The sequence below is a fragment of the Sphaerodactylus townsendi genome, linkage group LG05 (assembly GCF_021028975.2).
Source record: "Sphaerodactylus townsendi isolate TG3544 linkage group LG05, MPM_Stown_v2.3, whole genome shotgun sequence".
Lineage (NCBI taxonomy): Eukaryota > Metazoa > Chordata > Lepidosauria > Squamata > Sphaerodactylidae > Sphaerodactylus > Sphaerodactylus townsendi.
The window spans coordinates 47,017,711-47,035,203 of record NC_059429.1 but is presented as its reverse complement, the minus strand read 5'-3'; the positions used below and the strand labels follow the sequence as shown (position 1 = coordinate 47,035,203).

The following is a 17,493-nucleotide window of genomic DNA, read 5'->3' as shown; positions in this document are numbered from 1 at the left end:
TGTGAACTAGAAGTATAAAATGTCCAGTGTAAATTTTAAAAATAAAATTGATCCAAAATTTTCTTTAGATGGTATTTCAGTCCAAAAGATATTAAGAACATGTATAAAAAATTTAAGCAAATGTGCTAAGAACTATCAAGAAGAAACACACAGAATCATTTTTATTGCATGTGGTAGACATGCAAAAAAGTTTAAAAGTTTTGGAAAGAAATGTACACTGAAATTTTGAAAATCAAATTCCAAATGGACCTAAAAACCATGTTGTTAGGGATCCTTCCAAAAAATGTACCAGTAAAGCTCCAAGAATTATTTCAATACTCAGTAACAGCAGCCAGAGCCGTAATTGCATCTTGTTGTGAAGAAATTAATTGCATCTAGTTGGAAAGAAAATTGGGAAGACAAGATGAGAGAATGCTAGTAAATCGAAGACCAAAACATGAGTTTAATGAGATGTGGGGAGCTATATTCTCTGTACTGTGAAATATTGTTTAGATAATATATTCTGCTGAAATGATTTGCTAATGTATCTGATTATATGCCTTAATATTAACTTTGAGAAAACATTTCTATGATAATACTTTGATATTCTTTAGCCCTTTCCGCACAGGCCGTATACGGCACCCTGGGGACGGCAAAAACGCGCGAGGTTTATGGAAAACGGCGAACGGCAGCGGCTCCAAGGTGTCTTCCCTCCCCCCGTGTCTGGTAGACATACCTGCCCTGCAGTCCTCCGGCACGTCGCCAAGGCCTGGGGACACGCCCCCTCTGCCCTGTGACTCCGGAGCGGTCGCGCAGGGCAGGGGTGTGTGTCCCCTGGCCTCGGCGACATGCCGGAGGGCCGCAGGGCAGGTAGGTCGACCTGCGAATGGTCCTAGAGGGGTCGGGTCAGCATCATGTACGCCAACCCGACCCCTACCGTGGCCGTGCAGAAACGACCTTTGATATTATTGATATTGATGTTATTGAATGGTGAAAATAAGAGTATATTGCCTTAGATTAGATCAATTAGATCAAATAAGTCTTTTCCCCCCCTTTTTCATGGTTTGGTAATATATTTTTAGTGTATATTCAATGATGCCTATAATAATCATAAGCATTTAATAGAATCAGACAGATAATATTTACTCTACCAGATGAATGATAAAGTTATTTTACATGATTTATAAAACTATTTTTATAGGCAGCCCAATCCAGAGCCCTGTGCAAGCAGGGATTGTAATGCTGTGGCACCACCTTGCCACTTTCAGAGGGCTTTCTGGTGACGTGAGGAAAGAGAAAAAAACAAACAAAAACCTTCTGCCAGAAAGTCCCCATTGGGCCAGGGCTGTGGTATAAATGGCCACAAACCTGGGGTGCAAGCAAACTAAGGTCAGCTCTGCCCCAGGAATGCCACCCCCCTGCTGTGACAGCAGGGTTGGCAGGTGGCGAGGGGTGCTGATATGGTGCTCGACCCCATGTCTGACTGTCCTGGAGCACGGCAGAGGCCACCCTCCAATGTATTTGCCCCTCCATTGGGATAAGAGCCCCTAGAAGGGCAAATGCGCTGGCAAAGGCGCATACCACCTCCACCTGTTATATATAGTAAATAAGAATGAATGTTAGCTCTTTTCTTGTTAAATATTATGAAAGCAGATTCATTCAATATCCAATTTTGATATATAGCTTACTCTTATTTATATATTATAATATGTTTTAGTTTGCTTATCATGTTTTTCTTTTTTGTGTTTTTTACTTGAAAAATAATGAAAACCATTTTTTTAAATAAACTAAAATATATACTGCACGTTGCATTCCTCAATGCCACCCTCTTAGAATGAAAATGAAGTTCTAGGTTGAGATCCAGTGTAATTTTTTTTCTTTTTTGACAGGGAACACTATTTGCTGGCTTAAGTCCCCCAATTTCCTAGAAAGTGGTTGGATTCTCCTCTCACTTGCTCATGTGGTCTGTCCAGTCAAACTAAGTATAAACTTTCTTTGTATTTATGCGTTCCCCAGTGAAGTTAGTTTAGTTACAATTTGAAGGCATAATACTGGTCATGAAATAATCACTAGAATGATTGAAGCAAGCAGGACTTAGCCTTTGAATGAACCTAAAATTTATTTTAAAAAACAGCCAATGGTTTATTTGCTACTTTGTGGCCAAAGAAATCCAGCTTTTCACTCATCCACAATGCCCTATTTAGGAAGCCAACTATACAACAGATGTTTAACCTTTTATGCATTTTGGCTCACAGAGCTTTCCTATACAGTGGAACCTCGGTTTTCGTTGGTAATCCGTCCAAAAAGAATCGATGAAAACCGAAACCGATGAAAACCGAGGCAAACTTTTCCAAAGGAATCAATGTAAATCCAATTAATCCGTTCTAGGCACTCCAAAAAACATACCAAAAACACATTTTTGGTGAATAAACATAGTGTTTAATGCTGAAAACAGTAACAAACGATAACACTAGGACCAACTTCAGTGGACCAATGTAGCACCAGAAAGCTGTCCAAAGAGGTCTGTTTCTGACGCCTCTTTAAGATTTGTCTAAAATGGGGCAAGACATTGTCATTAAACAAGTTGCAGACACGGCCTGCAACAGCTTTGTCCGGGTGATTTTTCTCCTCAAACCCCTGCACCTTACTGCAAATCGATGAAAACCGAGGCAAATCGATGAAAACCGAGACAAATTTTTCACTGAAAAAAACCGATGAAAACCAAAACTGATTGAAACCGAAGGCAATGAAAACCAAGGTTCCACCATAATTTTATTTAATTGTTTCATTTTTATCTCGCCCTTTCTCCAAGGAACTCAGGGTAGTGTTCATTATTTTCCCATCTTCTATTTTATCTTATTAACACCCCTGTAAGGCAGGTTAGGACTAGACTGACTGATAAAGATTATGGCAGAGTGGGGATGTGACCTTGGGTCTTCAAGGTCCCATAGTTCAGTATTCTCACCACTATGCTCCCCTGATGATGGCACATGATGATCACAGCTGAATGGCATTACTACCACTTTTGAAATATTACATACAAGTTACTCCAACCATAAAAATTGCTTGCAGCAGGTCAGAAGCAGTAGCCTCCCCAAGAACCACACTTCATCCTGACAACAGCATTCATATTTCTAAGGTGTGAATTTTTTTCACACTTTTTCACACATATCAAAATCTTTTCCCTCATCTGGTCTTAATTTGCAAGGCTCCAAAACCTATCAAAAGTTATTACCCAGAAAAAGCAGGATGTGAAAAGACAAATAGGCAATTCTAATTGCAGTTATTCAAGAAACGAGAAGCAGAGTGAATTCCACTACCTGAAGCACAGTTTCCTACCATGCTCCAAAGCTCAGGAAATACAATTTATAGGCACCCACAAAAGGTCACTCACTTCATACTAACAGCACATAGAAAATTGTGCTCGCTTTCTTACATTTCATTTGTATTTACTATTTGATCATGAGGTTTTTGCTAAAATAAAAACAATGGATTATTGCATTCCCCTTCGAATTGGCTAGAAGAGTCCCCAAATATTTAATTCATTCAAACAAACTCTTTTTACATAGGTAGCTGTCAACATTCATACACATTCCATGACAGAGATAACATGTACCCCTTAAAGCAGTGATGGCGAACCTATGGCACGGGTGCCAGAGGTGGCACTCAGAGCCCTCTCTGTGGGCACGTGCAAACAGAGTGCCCCCCCCCCCCACATCTAGGCTGGCCTGCGCCGCTGGGCTCGATTATTAGCATTAAACCTAAGACCTAGTTTTGGGGAAGCAGTGTAGGTAACCCTGTTAAGTGCTGTTAAACCCCACTGATTTTCATGGGAAGAACTAAAGCGTGATCCTTTACCTGGGAGTAAGCTCGGTTGCTAGCAATGGGGCTTGCTTCTGAGTAAACCCTTCTAGGGTCGTGATTCACCCATTGGAAGAGTTGCACGGTTGCTTCAAAGCAAAGCACCAACTACCACCAAACTTACTCCTGAGTAACATACACCTCAGAGCCAACTGTTTTTTCTATTCAGGTTAAATTGCCATGTTGACACTTTGCGACAAATAAGTGGGTTTTGGGTTGCAATTTAGGCACTCGGTCTCGAAAAGGTTTGCCATCACTGAATTAAAGTATTTCTGAGCAGCTTATTGGAATATTAAGTCCCATATAGGGTTTTTAAACTTTTCTGCTTCACACACAAGTCTTAACATGCCTTGGCAACAAACCTAGCAAGAAAACAAGAATGTAATTGTAAAGGGGGCAGGAGGTGGGGGGTGGTTCCACTCCACATTGGAACAATCCTAAGCAGGTCTATAAAAAAGTAAGTCCCATTTTATTTAGTGGGACTGGTACTCCCCAGAAAGTGTTCTTAAGATTTCAGCTAATGCTTTCAAAATGTTAAAGCTTCCCTCGGGAAGCTCTTCCACAGACTAGCTCACCATCCGTCATGTTCATTAATATATATAAAAGGCCAAACTCAACTATACCAACATAGTATTCTTTGAGCTGCTTATTGTAATGTGATTCTCAGTATTTATTCAGCCCCCAGACACTCATTCCACCAACCATAATGCATGAGACTAGATATAAAAACACAAATTCATCTATACATGCTTATCACTGCAACATCAAACCAAGCCTTGCATGTGCAAAACAGTAATCAGGAATCAAACTATGCAATCAATGCTTTTTCAATAAAAGCAGTTCACAAACTGAACTTCATGTCATGACACAGAGCAGCATCAAGTGATGCAACAGCATATGTGAAATCAGAACTAGTTGAGTACCAAGCTCTTTGTCCTCTTCATGGAGCCCCTAGCTACCTGACCTTTAAAAGAAGTAAGCAAACACTGTTCCACTAGCAATCTGGGTAGCAGCTGTAAAATTTCCTGTGCCAAAGCTTGCCCCTACTCCCTTGCCCAGTTCTTCTGGAAAGGAACAATTCAAAGTCTTCAATGACCTCCTCCTGCTAGGAACTCACTTGTTCTGATTTGCTTTACTCTGCCTTCATGGCTGATCTTAGTGATTCTAGGCTAGGGCAACAAGGAAAAGCTCAGGATGAGTCAAGCAAAAGTCCATTGCTAGTCCACATTAACCTCCCCACTGGGGCCAAGCGGTGGATCTGTAGACATCAAAAGAGTTGCTAAAGCTGCCTGAGTCCCAGACAGGACCTTTCCTGTCTGGGACTCAGGCAGCTGGCTTCTGGCAGCAGCAGTGGCTCCTACCTACTTCAGATGGGGTGATCCACCGCTTGGCCCCAGTGGGGAGGATCAGCAAGAGTCTGCTTATCTCCTCACCACCCACCCCAGTTAAGGAAGGCAGCATTGTTAGCAGTTGGGGCCCTCCCAAGTGAAGATCTTGGGGCAGCTGCCCCTATTTCCCATTGGCTAGGATTACCCATGCCTAACTTGCTGGTGGGAAAAGAGTCTGTCACTTGCAGTACAGCTAGAATTACTACAGCTCATTTAGTAGAACGGATAGAGTTGCTGTCATGGTGGCTACATGGCAGTAGCACATGAAAAGGGACCATGTTGGTGTGTTCCTTAGTTGTGGAGGATAATATAGGCAACAGGAGGTCAGATAACAAATGTGCTCCATGTTAGGAGAAGAAAACATAATCAGTGTTACCGTGGGTTAGATCCTCTGCTATGTACTGCTCACACAAATGGCACTTCTGCTTGCACAAATATTTCTACAAATCCCTTTCTCTACTGTAGACCTTCTGAAAGCTCCAACGCAGTGTTCCTGAGGGCCTATCAACCCCCCAAAGTAGGATTTTGACAAGCAGGCAGTAGCAGGAAAGGAGAAGTGGAAGTAGAAAAGGTTCATTCTGAAAGGTCACTAGTGGTCCAAATGCATAGGATCCATCCAACCCAATAAGTTTGAAAGGGTCCAAATTTTAAACAGAAAAAGGTTGAAATGACTACAAGGGCTCTGCTCAATCCTGCACCAGTTGAAAATCAGCAAAGGTCTCTTTAACCCTTTCCTCCACAATCTAAACTACATCAAAGACTTAGGCAGAACCCTCCTCTGATATATCTCAGCTCCTGAATTGAATGCCTGGGTCAAAACACAAGGAGCAAATGGTGAGAACAACAATCTCAATTGTTGTTCACTATGGAACAAACTGTTCAAAGGTATTTTGCCCACATAGAACTGATTATGTTGGCAGCCTCCTAGCCTGTCACTTTCTTAGGGTTTATGATCTCTTGCTTCTCGTATAGCAAGATCATTTAATAGAACTCAAACTTGTATTGGCTTTGCTGGCCACAGGGTAACATTGTAGGCTCACAGTCACTTTACCGTCTAAGATGACCTGTAGTTCTTAGCTCTGTAATACTTTTAAAATAATTTTAAATATTCTTTGATTAATTCTGCACTGTCATACCATTGCCGGAATGCATTTTAAAAAAAAGAAAAAGTGGCAAGGACCAAATCAACCCATTGCCCCTCATACACACACATTACTGACCTAAGATTGTGAACACCTTTAGATAGCTATTGAAGACTACCCTTTTACTGGAAGAACTTTTAATCTATAGCTCCTCTTCTACTGCTGTTTCTTCTGGAACAACTAACGTTTTAATGTACTATAATCAGCTGGCTTTCATTCTTCATGTTAACTGATGTGTTGTTAAATACTGTATTTTCAAGAAAGATTGACTTTTGAGTTTGTTCTAAACAGTCTTAGAGATTTGATAAATGATTTTTAACAGTGGCAACAATAAAACTAGTGTCTATTGAACCATTCGTACACTTTGATTCTTCCATCCTGTGTACAGACATTTACACCGTGAACAGTGTTTGTATTAGCACTAGTTTGCAACCACTCCAAATAAACAAACAACAATAAACCATTTTTATACAATCAAATCCCACAGCAGTTATTCCTTCTAGCCGTACATGATGCAGACAGTGTGAGAATCAGATTTATTTAGCATTTGAAGACACCAGTTCCGATGACAGCCAAGGTCTCACAAATGATTTATTTGACTGAAATCAAACACATCATCAAGTGGAAACTGTAAGTTTGATCTATACTGCCTATCACACCATTGTGAGGTAAAGAAACAGTACTGTTAAAAGTATTGCCCCGCCCAACTCAATAAATGAAGATAAAACATATAGACCACCTTATGCCTATTATGCATACTGTGTTTACCCCAAGATTGTTTGCTCTGCAGTGTGGACTCTCCACATTTCTCTTCTTACATGCAAAGAAGTGTCCCACTGCTTGCTCCAATCCTTTTGGAGCTGCCTTTTGCTCATTCCTGATTCTGGATCACACCAGTTCACTAGATTTGTTGCCACCTTTTTTGCCCTCTTGTTAATTTTTTTTGACGTTTTAATGTTCTGTTGCTTCCATGATAGAACATTGGTGCAATTTTAAAAAAAAGGAGACCCATGGCTCCTCCAGAAATGCCTGGCCAGCAGTGGGTGGAATTGCTTATGCATGGGCGGGGGAAGACAGAGAGGAACAGAAAAGGTGAAGCAAGCAGAACAGACAAATGGTCTCCTTCGCCAGGGAAGTCTCCAGTGGTCTCCAGGTAAAGAGTCACAGTTTATGCACTCTTGGAACCTGCAGGGCTTAGCGGATCAGCAGCACAGTGAGTTTGGCAGGGGTAGAAAAGGTGTCTTTAAAGGAAGCTCAGCCTTGAAGGGAATGTATGCTCATCACGGGATTCAAGGTTCTGGTGTTGACCTTCAAAGCCCTAAATGGTCCAGGGCCATCATATCTGCAGGACCACCTCTCCCAGTATGTCCCCTGATGGATGCTGTGATCAACAAATAACAATCTGCTGGTGGTCTGTGACCTGAAAGATATATGTCTGGCCTCAACCAGGCCAGGGCATTTTCGGCCCTGGCCCCTACCTGGTGAAACACTCTGTCTGTGAGATCCAGGCCTTGCAGGACCTGATTAAGTTCTGCAGGGCCTGTAAGACAGAGCTGTTCCACGAGGCTTATGGCTGAGGCAGCTATCGTTGTACCATTTGAATGGTCTCCTGCTTCTTCCCTCTACAGTAGATACTGGCATGGTTTTTTAATATGTTATTTTAATTAAATTTGATTTTATTTGCCATTTGAGTTTTTAACTTGCTAGTTCTGATTTTGTCTTGATTGTATTTTAATATTGGAAGCCACCCTGAGCCTGCAAGAAGGGAGGCATATTAAATTAATTAATTAATCAATCAGTTAATTAATTACTAAAAGACTTAATCAAGAATTTCAAGACAAATGAAAAATGTACTTCTCATATTATTCATAAATGTAAGGGGAAAATGAAATGATGTGTAAAAATGGGAATGTAGTATTAATTTATAGAATTACCAGTAAGTGTTAATATTGCGCTACTTGTGCTGGAGCATAAAATAAATGTATAACTCAACCAAATTTATAAATTTGGAGAAAATATTTGGAATACAATATTTATTTATTTATATTTGTTAATTTTGATATACCACGGGGATGACTAATCTATGTTTATCATTGGCATAATTCTATTGGCTCTTTCAGTTACATATTTAGAACTATGATTAAGTTATGTTTCGTTCTCATTTTCTATTCTTTTGTTGTTTCTGTATTGTAATTTGTGATACACACACACACTAGCATACTCATCAAAGAACTAGGATTTGCTGCAGTTCCTTATATGCAGTGGCCGTCTCAGGTTTTCTCTCATGTATTCAGTTGATTTATTCCTTATTAAAACAATTATCCTCAGCAAGTTTAAATTTGAAAAGGGAAGCCAATTCATCCTAAATTTAGATTCATATTTCAATACAGGGCTTCAGCCAGATGCATAACCTGGAGGGCGGTTGGCTTCCTAAGCACCACTCGTCTGGATAACATGGGGGGGGCACGTTTGGCGGCCCATCCTCCTCCCTCCCTCCCTCCCCACAAGCAAGGAAGGTGGCCAGAGTGTGCCCTTGTATTGGAGAAGCGAGCAGGTGAGAGGGCGACTTGACTTGAGAATAGGCGGGGGCAGGCAAGACAGCAAGCAGATGGGCGGGCAATTTGTGAGTAGGTGGGTGCTCACGAGAGCGAGTGGATGAACTGGTGGGCATCCTAAGAGTCATGCAAGCAGGCGGGCAAGAGAGTGAGCAGGTGGGCAGGCGAAAGAGCAGGAAGAGAGCAACTTGAGAGCTAGGTGGGTGGACAGGTGAGAGAATTTGTTTACTCTGAAGAATTTCAGAAGATAGGAAAATCCAAACGCTGGGGTAGGGAGAGGTAGATCCAGAAATTGGGGATGCACTTTGATAGTTTGCCCTGGCCACTGTTTTTGCAGGTACATCCCTGGCTTTAGCCTTTCTTCCAATGCTTATCTCGAGCATTCAGTTTTATTCATCCTGAAGTATTTTGGATCATTCTGAAATTCATAGAAGAATCAAATGCTTCTATCATACTGGGCAGGAAAGGCCCAGTAAAGAGGGAGGAGGTATAGAAATAGGTTCAGGACAATGTGAGAATACAAAAAAGCTAGTGTGGGCAGAGAGACAACTGCTGTGAGGGAGAGAAACCCAGCTGCAATGAACTAGCAACTACTGAGGCTGCATCTATGTGGGAGGGCTAGAACATGGGCCTGCTACAGGTGCAATAGAAAGAAGGAAAGGAACAGGAAGGAATGGCACCCACATATCCTGTTTTTCTTCTGCTCACTGTAGATGTGACCTCACCATTCCTCCTCTTCTCCATCAGTGCTGCACAAAATATGGCACTTTTAGTGGGTAAAGCACTTCTAGTGGGCCTCTACAGCTCAGAGCTCCCCCTCCCCCTCCCTTTCTATTTCTCATGCTACAGACCTAAAGCCCAGCCCAGCAGAGGATGAGAAAAAGCTCTTTAAAGGCTAAAAGAGGACCATGGTATGCAGCAGCAAGCTGCCCCACACCAAGTTGAAAGAGGAGCATAGCTCTGCCTCTGCAGCAGCAGCTGAAGCAGCAGCCACCATGAAGTTTCTCCTTCAAACCACAAAAATTTATGATTTTCTCTGCCTCAAAGAGGGAAAAATGGAACCTAGGTGAGTTGTGGCCAAATTCTCTTTTGCTGTGGGGGCTCCTTTGAGGGGAAGCTCCTCGGTCGTTAAGAGACTGCGAAACATGCTAAGGTTAGCCCTAATAGGTTGACTTCATGCAAGTATAATACACACATTATTCAACTGAAGGCCATAACTTGACATGCTTAAAGTTCATTGATGTACACTGCCTTAATAAGACACTTGAGATATGTCCAGAATCAGTCAGTCACAGCAATTTCTTTGAGGTTTTTGACTTCTGGACATCCTCAGTACCTCAAAGTGGATACGTAGACCATCAGATAACAAAAACATTCTGCAAAACAAAGCAGAGAAATCACACTAAACAGAAGTGGGTTGCTAGGATTTCTGCATGTAGAACTCCCAGAGCTACATAACAATCACTCCATAAACTGTTTCTCTGAAGTGATCTCAAGGTAGAGATACTAAGTATTTTACTCCTTTTCAGATTTTCCTTCTACTGATTTTTAAATAAGTTATTAAAATGTTTTAATCAACATACATGAGGCCAAGCAATTAAATGTTTTTGGGACTGTAACTTTGTGGATTTGTTTGAAAGACATCATTCTCTCCAGCCCTGTATCCTGCACACCTTTGCATAGTAGCCACCACTGGGTTGTTAAGTCAAAATAGCTCTGAAGAAAACCAAGCGAAACTGGAGAAAACTACTTAGTGTGATTTCTCTGCCTTATTTTGCAGAATGTTTTTTGTCATCTGATGTTCTACCACCACGTATCCACTTTGAGGGACTCACAGTGTCTAGGAGTCAAAACCTCAGATTTGTTGGACATATGTCAAGTGTCATATTAAGAACATAAGAACATAAGAAGAAGCCAGCTGGATCAGACCAAAGTCCATCTAGTCCAGCTCTCTGCTACTCGCAGTGGCCCACCAGGTGCCTTTGGGAGCTCACATGTAGGATGTGAACGCAATGGCCTTCTGCGGCTGTTGCTCCCGATCACCTGGTCTGTTAAGGCATTTGCAATCTCAGATCAAAGAGGATCAAGATTGGTAGCCATAAATCAACTTCTCCTCCATAAATCTGTCCAAGCCCCTTTTAAAGCTATCCAGGTTAGTGGCCATATTACTGCAGTATATATCATTGAACTGTAAGCATGTCAAATTATAGCACAATAAACTAAGAGGCTCCTGCAGGCAAATACTGAAGAGGGTTGCTCAGCTCAGAAGTGGAAACAATGGGCATCAGAAGAAGAAATGTTACGGTTTCACAACTGTCACCTTGTTTTTTTAATTAAACTGTTGTTATGTGCATCTACATCTACAGATACAAATTTTTCAAGTGGAGGGAAATACTGTGCTGAAATTGACAAGGTATTTTGTGACCTTATCCATTTACTGGAGATCAGAATCCAAGAAAGGTAACATTCTCCTGATCTTGTTAGGTGGATTCTGCATGGTAGAAATATAATGGGTTGATGAAGGGAAATATCCCAGTTTGGGGAAGTACTTCGCCTGGATCCCTTCCCCAAAGCAGGATTGATTTGTTATATTTCCCTCAACCCAGGTTTTTCAAAAATCGCCAAAACTGCGATGTTTTTGCAAAATCTCGAACTGAACAGACTCTCTGAATGGCACAGGTGCCCAACTACTTTATTTTTTCTGCCCGCCATTCCTTTTCCCCCCTTATGTCATGTCAGTTTGTTTCTGCTGAGCTGCTGACTAGTGTGATAGCCTGTCATTTCCGAAACATCCCCCAAGCACATTTTCTCCCCATGGCAGTGACTGTGAGTGCCATTTCACCCAAATGTGTACAGCAACGGATTCACAACAAACTTCCTTTTATTTTATTTTTTTGGTTATTCAAAGCACGTAGCTAGGCTGATGCACACCTTTGGATGTTGATGGCACATATTGCTTTGGTCCTTTTTGGACACATTTTATTATTTTGTATTTTACAATATTAAGTAGGGGGGTTGCATGCTTCATATTTACATGTGTCATGGTTTCAAAGCCCTAAACTTTTTTTCCATGCTGGAGAAATGGGAGGGGAAGGTCCTACTTGGGCTCCCAGAGTTGCTGTAAATTCTCCACAAATCAGAAGCGTTCCCTTAGCAGAAGGCAGGAACAGCCAATCAGAATGCAGGGAAAGGGGATGTTTGCGCCTGTGTAGCTCTGCATTGTAAAAAAAAAATTAGCATGTTCATGTGAAGAGGCTGAAAGAAAATGGACTGCTTCCCCCTGACCTCAACGCAATTCCTTCACAGAAACAGGCACCCATGCAAAGGACAAAAACAGCATAAAATGGACTTGGAATCAAAAATAACAGATGCAACCCGTTATTATGCTGTGTGGAATCCACTGTAGGAAAGTATCACTTCCTGTGCAATAACAAAAGCAAGAATTATTCCCAAATGAACTTTCAGTTGCTTTAGAACATTTGTGGGATTTCACTCTTGCATTTCAGTAAAAAAATGTCCACAGCATTTGTTTTACATGCTTTTTCTTTCAAAAACAGTGTTCAGCCAAAAGTGGCTTCTTAAAATCTAGACTTAATTCTTATTGAGGAGGCAAACTTGTGTCTGGACTGTTATTTCACACTGCAGTTGGGTGATCAAATGTTCTTCCACGCAAAAAAAATTAGTTCTCACAACAGAAATAAATGCTAAGGGCTCTGCTTTGTTTCTGCAGTGCATTATGTATAGAAACTTTCCTCCATAAAATATAACGGGCAGTGCAGTCCAAGGGCGGGGGGAGTTTTGCTGCAGTCAGCAATGGGGAGGTCCTGAGAAGATGCAAAAAAGCACAAATTCCCAAACTCTCAACTCACTATACCTTTTCAATAGCATATGCCTGTTGTTCTCTTGGCATAAGTCACCAACAGGGGTAGGGACACTCTGGACTAAAAGCTCTATGTAAGCTGACTAAAGTCAGCTTCACTTCCATGAATGCCCCCATAATGCCCTCACCTGCACAAAATATTGCCTCCTGCAGAGGAGGAGTGCTGGCACAGCAGCAGCTTCAAGGTTTGGGCTCCATGGAACTTACGCAGCACCCCACCACCAGTATATGTGCCCCTTATTCTGGCATAAGGGGCATATGTGTTGGTGTGCCCTTGTGCCACATCCATTAATTTTGTGCCCCCTTCCCATGAATTGACTCTGAAACATGTATGTCTCCATCTGCTGTCTGAAGTGGTACAGCCCACAGGTGTACCACCTACGTACTCCCTGAAGAACATAAAAATCAAGAATAAATTCCAACCAGCCAGACATGAAACAAAGGCAGCAGCCTTGCAGATCTCAACAAAAGCAGTCTAATTACTCTCTAGTTCTTTCACAGAAAGACTGACATGCATGCAAAGGGATTTGTTTATAGAAAGCTGCCTCAGATGACACTTCATTGAATTAAATTAGGGAATTGGCAGCTTGGTAGACCCTGTTCATTTTCTAAGCACAAGCTAATCAAAGTCTGTGGAAAATCAAAGAGTGCCAGATTTTCATGCTCAAAAGTCTATCTACTCAATAAGTCTACATGCTTTCACTGGCCAGCCAGTGTGGAGTGCTGGTTAAGAGTATTGTACCAATATCTGGGAGACCTGGGTTCAAATCCCCACTTGTACCATGGAAGCTTGCAGGGTCACCTTGGACCAGTCACACTCCCTCAGCCTAACCAACGTCACATAATTGTGAGTATAAAATGGAAGAGAAGAGAACAATGTAAGCCACTTTGTGTCCTCGCTGGGCAGAAATGAACTAAATAAAAAAATAAAACAGCACAAGGAACAATAAATGCCTCCAAAGAAAGAAAAGGGATCATTAATGTACATGAGCTAGAGGACTATTCAATTGAAGTTTCATTTTGATAACCAGTGTCTCATAAAAGCATTTGCCTTTAAGTGAGGGATACAGCAGGTGGGTGGGTAGGAATATTTCTCACATTCACACAAGTGTAAGACAAAACTTCCTCTCCCCAAAACAACCACCTTGAATTCTTCCACTTCTTTCCAGAAGAAGACTGCACAGAGGGGCAAGCTCTTTGAAATGTGTTGCACTTACTACAGATTCCCAACTTAGATCTTTAAAGGAGCAAAAAATGAGAGGACGACATGCAGCCCAATCTAACTGGGAACCAAACTGATCCACCCAAGCCCTGTGCCCTTCCAGCAAGCAAGGAAAGAAACCACTTCTTATTTAGCATCGTTCCATGAGCACCAAAGGAGTAGCTGGGCCAGAGTGCCCCCCCCCCGCGGCGCTCCCACTCCCACTCCCACTCCCACTCCCACTCCCACTTACTTTAGGAAACCGAGCAGGCTGGAGAACAGGCCTTCCTGTTCTGGTGGGAACTACATTTCACAGGGTCTCCTGGGAAATGTAGTTCCCATCAAAACAAGAAGACCTGTTCTGCAGCCTGCTCGGTTTCCTAAAGTAAGTGTGGGGGCGTCGCAGGGGGGCCGCTGTGGGTGGGAATCAGCCCCCCACCCACCCACCCACTTCCACTGCCACTTACTTTAGGAAACCGAGCAGGCTGGAGAACAAGCCTTCCTGTTCTGGTGAGAACTACATTTCCCAGGGTCTCCTGGGAAATATAGTTCCCACCAGAACAAGAAGGCCTGTTCTGCAGCCTGCTCGGTTTCCTAAAGTAAGGGGGGGCGCCGCGGGGGGGGGATTTTGCGCCCCCACGTGACCCAAACACGTGTGCCCGGTGCGTCGCGCCCCCCCGCCCCCTGGGAGCTTCGCTGCTGATGAGCACCCATTTGCAGTTAGAAGTAAAAGGCCACACAGGAGCTGATAGGGCATTCAACCAGCCCAGAAGCAAGTGGTTCTTGCAGTACAGAGGTGCTTGGCTGCCATTGACTTTAAAGACCCTCTGGGAACTTAGATGGGAACCTTCCACCTAAGATAAAGGGCCCGTCTGCCCTTGGCCACACTCCTAGTTGTCATACATGTTTAAGCATCCCCAGGGACTGCAGCATATCTGCATGAATCCTAGGCTCTGACAGGCCTTTTCTCATCAGGCAATGTTCTCTAATTGACTGGAAGGGGCAATTCTACACCAGACACAGTTCTTGGCCTCCTCAGAATTTCAGGAGAAACAAATCATTGGGAGTAGAAATTTCTCTGTGTTCCAAAGTCCTCCTTATTTGTCCACGGGTAGTGAAAGAGTGAATTCACCACTCTAGTGGTTTGTAAGATTATGATGGGTGAGCTGGATGGTCAGGAGAAAGGAGATGTTGCTCTTGAGTAGGGAGCTGGAATCAATAATCAGGATATAAACACAGAGATTATAATAAGTTTGTGAATTGTTCTATGGAGTTGGTATTTTCCTTGAAGGCAGCCTCAAAAAGCTGGCAACAAGTGAATGCTGCCATTATCACAGCACAGCTCTCTCTTCTGAGACAGTCACCACCTTCCTTCACGCTTCCAAGCTTGGAAACCAAAACAAACTTTCTCATTCGTTATCAATCTGCTTCCTAATTCACCACCAATATTTGCGGGGGGGGGGGGGGGGGGCAAGGAAAACACCACCAGCGACATCTCCGTTTCCTGCTGAGGACTGAAACAAAATAAATGGAAAAGATCGATGCTTTCTGCTCTCCCAAGCAAGCTAAGACAATTCTCTAGAGAGGTGTGGAAAACCTTCCTCAGCCTCCAGATATCTGGGGAGACCCGGGAGTCCCCGTATCCCTTTTCTATCCAAAAGAGACGCCTTTTCTATCCAAAGGTGATGCTCTTTTTGTCCAGATTTCGGGAGGAAAAGTAGTTGCATAGCCAACGCACGCTCGCAAAACGTGAGTGGCGCCGTGCGAGAGAGAGAGCTCCGGCAGCAGTAACCCGCCCCCTTGCTTGGGCTCCGCTCCCCGCCCCCTCCGGGCTTCTTTCTTACTCACGTTTTTGCTGCGGGAGAGATGTTTCCACGCCTTGTCCTTTGAGCTCCTAAATGCATTTGTCTGCATTTGTCCGAGCAGCGAAGTCCGACGCGAAAACAGAAGCCCACTCGCGACCGCTCGAGATTCAGGTGCTGTCCATGCAATCGAGCCCTCACGAGGTGGTTGCAGACTGGTTTGTCCAGAGCGCTTTCTTGCACTAGAGTGTCTCGCACATGACGAGGAGAGCCAGCTCTGCCCAAGAGCCCGAGGGCTGGCTCACGTGCTGCTACTCGCGGGCACCCTTTTGGTCGCTGCTTCTGCTGCTGTTTGGCTTGTCTAAAGTTTTATTTTGCAAAGCACAGCACAGCTGGTGTGCAACTGGACAGGAGCTGAGAGGGGATTCCCAGCAAGGAGAGTTTCTTGGAACTGAGGAGCGGCAGAAGCAGCGCACAGAACTCCAAACCTTTTGGGGGGGATTGCTCCCAGCGACTAGTGGCAATGGCACAGACATTCAGCGCTGAAAGGCGACCGCTTCTGGCTGCGGAGCAGAGCAAAGAGCCAACCCAAAGCAAAGCAAATCCTCCCCGCCGCTGCTCGGTGTTAAATTTCACCGCTCATTACATCATACAATGCATTTCAATCATTCCCCGCCCGCCAAGCGGTGGAAGCGAAGATCCTGCCTCAGGCCGGATTGTTTGACTCGGCGTCGCCTGTAGGGGGCTCGAGGAGCCGCTGAGGCTTTTGCGCCTGTCCCAGAGTCCGGGAGTTGGACGGACTCACGCGGCTGTTTTTGTTTGTGTGGTTGGGGGACGGAAGAAAGCGCATAAACAAACAAGCACGCAGACCCGATCTATTCCTCGCTACCCTTCTCCACTTCTTTTCTTCTTTGGACTTCTTCAGAGGGTTTGTGCTTTTCATGGTAGTGAAAGTTACTCCTCAAAGACAAGTTTACTGACTCTGCAGAAGGCTTATTTCTATAGTGGATGAGGAGAGGAAAGAGAAAGTATTCCGAAAATGTTCCAGTGCCAGAAAGGAGTGGGGTGGTGTTGGTGGGGAGAGAGAGAGACTTGTGTCATTTTTTAATTGACAGCATTCATCTTGAAAGGATAAAAACAAATATATTGCAATATTACTTTTTGTAATCATGTAACTTTATATCACATCTCCAGAGCCTTCTGTCATCTTCTCTGATCCATCCTTCGTAGGCTGATAGCTAATAGCGGTGTTCATATTACAGGTTTTGTTAACCAAGTAACCCAATGTCATGGCCACCATTTTCAAGTGACATCTTTTAGTGACTGAAGGTAAGCAGTCAACGGATTTGCCCACTGAAACATGTTCCAAAGAATTCCCTGACACTACTTTAACTTGTACCAATAGAGAAACGTGTTGCACCAAACTGCTGGCTCACAAATCCAAACGTTTTAATATATTCACATATTTTAAGCATTCTTATAATAAATTCAAAACAATGACAAACACCATACATTCAACAGTAACATTAACTAATTCAATGCTTGTGTCCCTTTAACGGAGTAATGGAAAAATCAGCTAATCTGGTGCCCTTTCGGATATTCTTAATATCACAATTTCTTTTGTCTTTACAGAGCTTCTTCTAGAAGACATGGGATTTTGACCACTTGCCCAGGCTCCCAACCCG

At 43.2% G+C, this 17,493-nt stretch overlaps 1 protein-coding gene across 3 annotated transcripts in view; it reads right to left on the bottom strand.

The window, feature by feature from the left end:
• The window catches only part of COL24A1 (collagen type XXIV alpha 1 chain), a 247,645-nt gene extending 231,279 nt beyond the window's left edge, over positions 1 to 16,366 (bottom strand). For 2 of the 3 annotated variants that reach the window (XR_007244588.1, XM_048497359.1), the window contains exon 1: positions 15,855 to 16,366. Coding sequence is in view for 1 of the 3 variants with exons in the window: in XM_048497359.1 (XP_048353316.1) it covers positions 15,855 to 15,910 (56 nt within the window). In the remaining 2 variants the exon portion in view is untranslated. The remainder of the gene's footprint in view (positions 1 to 15,854) is intronic. The other variant, XM_048497360.1, reaches the window with a different exon arrangement.
• Between the last annotated feature and the right edge of the window lie 1,127 nt (positions 16,367 to 17,493).